Genomic DNA, 4911 nt, shown 5'->3' on the forward strand with positions numbered 1-4911 from the left:
ATACGCAACACTCCCAATCCTTCCTATTGTTACTTGGCTATTGCAATTTATATACACAGGTCTCAATTATTTAGACCAAATTGTAATATCTTTCAAGAAATTTTGGAGTCATTCAACGTTTTTACCAGCCTTATCTAAATTTATTAACTTGAATGCCATTATAGAAGAGGACAATACATCAACATGGGTTGTAGTGCAATGGTGAGTGTGTTTCACACTTAACTAGAGATCTCCTGTTTGAGCCCTAGGCATGAATAATATCTTGTTGGGAGCGCCACCTCGAGTGGGTCTTGCAGTGTGCGATTCGAATTTAGCCGGAGGTCCAATGAAGGCTCCGAACTCCATGTAGAAAATCGAAAAAAGAAAGAAGGGGACGATACATGTTTATTTGGATAATTTTCAAGCACTACTTTTTTTTTAATTAATGATAAAAATATATTTAGTTGTGAATTTAATTTCAATTAATCTGGTCATTTTAAATTACATACTATATATTTCAAATATACTGTCTAATTTTGATGATGGATTTTCCTTTTAGATAATGTCTCAAGCATCCAAGACTTGTTTCATTTTTATCTAACGAGTCTGAACGCAACTCAATTTACTTATAATACAAATATTTTTTGATATACAAAATATGATAAATAAATATATTTTATAGATTAAAATATGTTATGAAATTATTCTATTCTTCCTTCTTATTAGTCATGAGATAGTAATCATCCCACTCTCATTTTAGTACAAAATAAAATAATCTTAGAATTAATTAATACCTCAAATCATATGTGGACCTGCGGGCTGCGATTATTATACTTATACCACTTATCAAGCACTTTCCTAAGGATATGAGATTTGAATATTCATACTTATGCCAAAATTATATGTGTTTCTCTGAGATTTGTCTAGGTTGTGTTGATGATATGAGATTTGAATATTCATGGAATTTTCAGTTTAAGTTATGCCAAAATTGTCTCTGTTTTTCTGAGATTTGCTTATATTTTTGTTGAATATATAAGATTTGTATATTATGTGATTTTCAGTTATGGCAAATTAGTCTGTGTTTCTTTGAGATTTGTTTAGTCTTTGTTGAAGATGTATGATCTGAATATTTGCAAGTTTCTCAGTTCAATTTTACTCTTTATCGGTGTTGTAGGTTATGAACCTTTCATTCTGAGATCAAATCTGCATGATTTGTGTCTTGTATGTTTGTATAAATGAGCTTAGATTCAATCTATAGCTTTAAATTATCTTGCAAAACTTTTTAATTTTTTTTATGGTATGAGGTTGATGTTTATACTTGTTTAATTTTGATTTATATATGCTTGTGTATTTCAGATCTGTTGAGATTTTTTTTCTCTACTTTATAAGTAGGTCTATAGCGGTTGAATAATGGATCTATTTATTTATTTATAATGGCCAGGTTTTAGAATCTTTCACTGAGTGTAAGCAATTTGCTTAACAAAGTAGTTGATTTCTTAAGTGTGCATAGAATAGTAACTGTTTATTAATAATGGCTAGTTCTTAGAATCTTTCATTTGAATGCATGCAATTAGAGTAACAAGGTTGTCAATTTAAGTTTGCATTGAATAGTATCTCTGTTAATCTATTGGGTACTAGCAGATGCTTAATTGAGTAAATATGACATTTGAATAACCCGTGTTTCATATCATGATTGTGGTGCTTTATGCATTTTTTTAGGCATCATGGGTAAAGGATTGAACCCAAGATTTCTAGTTAAGGGTGAAGTTGTCCTACTATTACACCACAACACATGTTGGTGTATCGTCACCTTCTACAATGACGTTTGAGTTAATAAATTTTGATAAGGCTGGTGAAAACATTGAATGACTCCAAAATTTTTTGGAAGATATTGCAATTTAGTCTAAATAATTGACACTTGTATGTATACATTGCAATAGTCAAGCGACAATAGAAAAGATTGGAAGTATTATGTGTCATAGAAAATCTTGTCATCTTTAACAAAGGCATAACATTGTTAGACAACTAGTTTAGTGGAACTGTCACAAAAACATTTGGGGCCTGATTAGATTCAAGACAGGCCCAATCAATGGATTTCAAACTCAAAGCCCAATACTATTAGCGGGTTATATGGACCCGAATACCGAAGGATATCAGCCCCAATTTGAAATTGCGCGAGTCTACTTCGGCGCGTTCAGATCACTCTCCGTCGACCGGCGAACTTCCTCCTCTCCTGCTCTTTCTCCGGCAAATCAAGTGGTGAGTTCCGATTGCTACATCTACATATTCTTCTCACAAAGCGATAGCTCTTATCCCTTTTTTTCCCCGATTTTTAAATTGAATTGCAATAATCCTCTCCCCATCAAGAAAGCTACTTTGTAGTTTAATTTATCCAATTATGCATTTCTGTTTCGGGATTGCCTAGTGTGTTTTACATGTATGGTGTGGTTTGCGAGCTATTGTACATGAGCGAGTTTAACCAAGTGCGCACCTAGAGGGGTAGAGGCTGCAGGTTTGCCTTAGGTATCAAAAATGGCTAAAAGTTGTATTTCAGCTAATGGCTGAAAGTTGTATCAATCATGTATTTGAGTACTTCTGTTAGTAATTCTTCTCTGATGTCCTGTAATGTTAATGGGTAGTAAAGGTTTTGGCAGAAAAAATGGAATCTTTACCCTCTTGTTGTGAGTTTTCAACCTTTTGGGAAATAGTTCTTTGTTTCAATTAATGTTCCAAATCCTTTCATTTATTAGAGCAACCACTCGGGTGCGTACTAGGTAAACCCGCTATTGTGCAATAACTCGCAAAACAATACAGGAGATGTGGAGCTTAATAACTCACTCCCGAGGAATGTAGCCGACTAGCAGTAACAACATCTTTTGATAATCTGTCGATAAGTCATCATTTAGTGACGGATTTTGTTGTTTAGCTATAAAATTTGTTAGTTCAATTTTTGTTTTTTTAGTAGTATCGAGTTGATCATTGTTGCAAGTTGGAGCTTAATTTTATCTTCCTAATTACCATTCAGAATGTGGGAAGCAGCAAGATTTTAGAGGACTTTGATTGAATATTATGGAAGAAACTCAATAGTCTTTAGGTTCGTCATAGTCTTAACTTATTGGACATATTTGACTACGGTGAAGACCTTTCGAGTATTCTCTGATTTATGCAAAAGATTGAACTTGATTTATATTTTTTTTAGAAGGGATATGGACTTTTACCTGTTTGCTAGAGATGTTAAATGTATGCTCTCGCTAACAGAACTTCCTTTTCAACAGATTGGATTTTTGAAACATGACGTTGCTAAAGAGGTATGTGTTGAGATTGTTCATATCGTTGAAGTACATCACTGCAAATGTGGTTGATAGAAACAACGGACGAATTGTAGCAACATCATCTACGGTTGAACATTCAGTGAAACAGTCTCTGGAGTGCGGTAGAACTTGCAATGCAAAGGCAGCAGCAATCGTAGGAGAAGTGTTGGCAATGCGTCTCAAAGTGGAGGGTCTTGATCAGGGGCAAGAAAACGGGATCCATGTCAATGTAAATAAGGAGGTTGAGAAGAAAGGTTTCAAGAATCGCACAAAAGTCTGGGCTATAGTTAACGGCCTTAAGAACAATGGAGTGAAACTTATTTTGGATGACAATGAAAATGACATTTCTCGCCCTAACTTCCACTAGAATAGTGCGTTGATCCTCCTATCACATGCCTACAAGGTACAAAAAGTGAATTATATATCATCTCAGTAAATTAATTGTACTCAATATGTAGCCGACTCTTAAAATTTGATCATGCTTTATTTTTTTTCCAGATCCGTGAACTACCTAAGTGAGTCCAATAGACAGATACATTGCCATAAATTTTGTTTAGTAGATACTAGATAAATGTTTTTTTTCGTGTATGGAGGAGAATTTTGCGATATTTGTGATGAATTGGATAGTATAATCTGCATATTTTGTGTTCTTAAATCCCTTAGAAGTCAGTATCCTTCAAGCAACTAAAAAACCGATAGGTTCTATTCATCGGTCATCTATACTTTTTCTTTTTTTATGTATGACATTTTTTTCATTATATTCCTTTGTTTTGCACTTCTGTTCAGGTCTCGCTACTATAGTTGAAGAAGGTGGAGTCATAGTTGAGCCTGGGCAACTGAGATGGAATAGAACGAGATCAACACGTATTTGCAGATCCAAGATTTGCAGTGTAGCCGTCCACAATTGGGTTCACGGTCAAATATTTAGTAGATTTCTTTAATACATATTCTGCAGGACTTAAGATGGCAGTCTCATCTTACTCGCTTTCTTCGTACAATTTAGACCAGTTTTTTTTCATCATCTATCTAAAGTTTCAGCTTAACAGAGCTCAAATAAACAAGTTGTTGTGTATCCAGTTCTAAATTTTGTATTGTAGATTTGTAATGATCGTTGCAATCAATAAATTGCTGAATTCATACATAGATGATTATCAGATGTGATTCAACAAGGGAAAGTTACACAATTGACAGTTTACTCAAAAATATCAACAGCCTCTGACCGATATACATATATTATACATTAATTAATACACGATTTCACACATATACATATATTATATATCTATCGGCTAATATTCCGATGAATAGACAATATTTAAGTCAGAAATGCTCGATGAATAGACAATATTTAAGTCAGAAATGCTGAAAATACCTTGCAAGTTTTGTGCAATATCAAATAAGAATCATTAGGATTTTGCTTCAGAGTCTAGTGGTTCATTAGGATTTGTGGCCAAAATTCTTACGATAACCATGATTTGGTGTTAAGGCAAGTCTTGTCCGATATCAAATAAGAAATCCTAGCAACCTGATGGGATTTTATTCAAGATTCAGGTGAAACGTTAATGTTACACCATTTTTTTAACAATGTCAAAAATTTAAATGATAGCAATCAAAGATCCTA

The 4911-nt window shown here is 33.6% G+C and overlaps 1 protein-coding gene across 1 annotated transcript; it reads left to right on the top strand.

Moving 5' to 3' along the window:
* Positions 1–1956: 1956 nt before the first annotated feature.
* LOC129902833 (uncharacterized) lies at positions 1957–4433 on the top strand. The gene is made up of 3 exons (XM_055978256.1): positions 1957–2238; positions 3255–3693; positions 4077–4433. Exon 2 carries the CDS (start codon positions 3271–3273, stop codon positions 3655–3657), a length of 387 nt encoding a protein of 128 aa, XP_055834231.1. The 5' UTR covers positions 1957–2238; positions 3255–3270; the 3' UTR covers positions 3658–3693; positions 4077–4433.
* Positions 4434–4911: the final 478 nt, after the last annotated feature.

This window comes from Solanum dulcamara, chromosome 9, assembly GCF_947179165.1.
Source record: "Solanum dulcamara chromosome 9, daSolDulc1.2, whole genome shotgun sequence".
NCBI classification, from domain to species: Eukaryota; Viridiplantae; Streptophyta; class Magnoliopsida; order Solanales; family Solanaceae; genus Solanum; species Solanum dulcamara.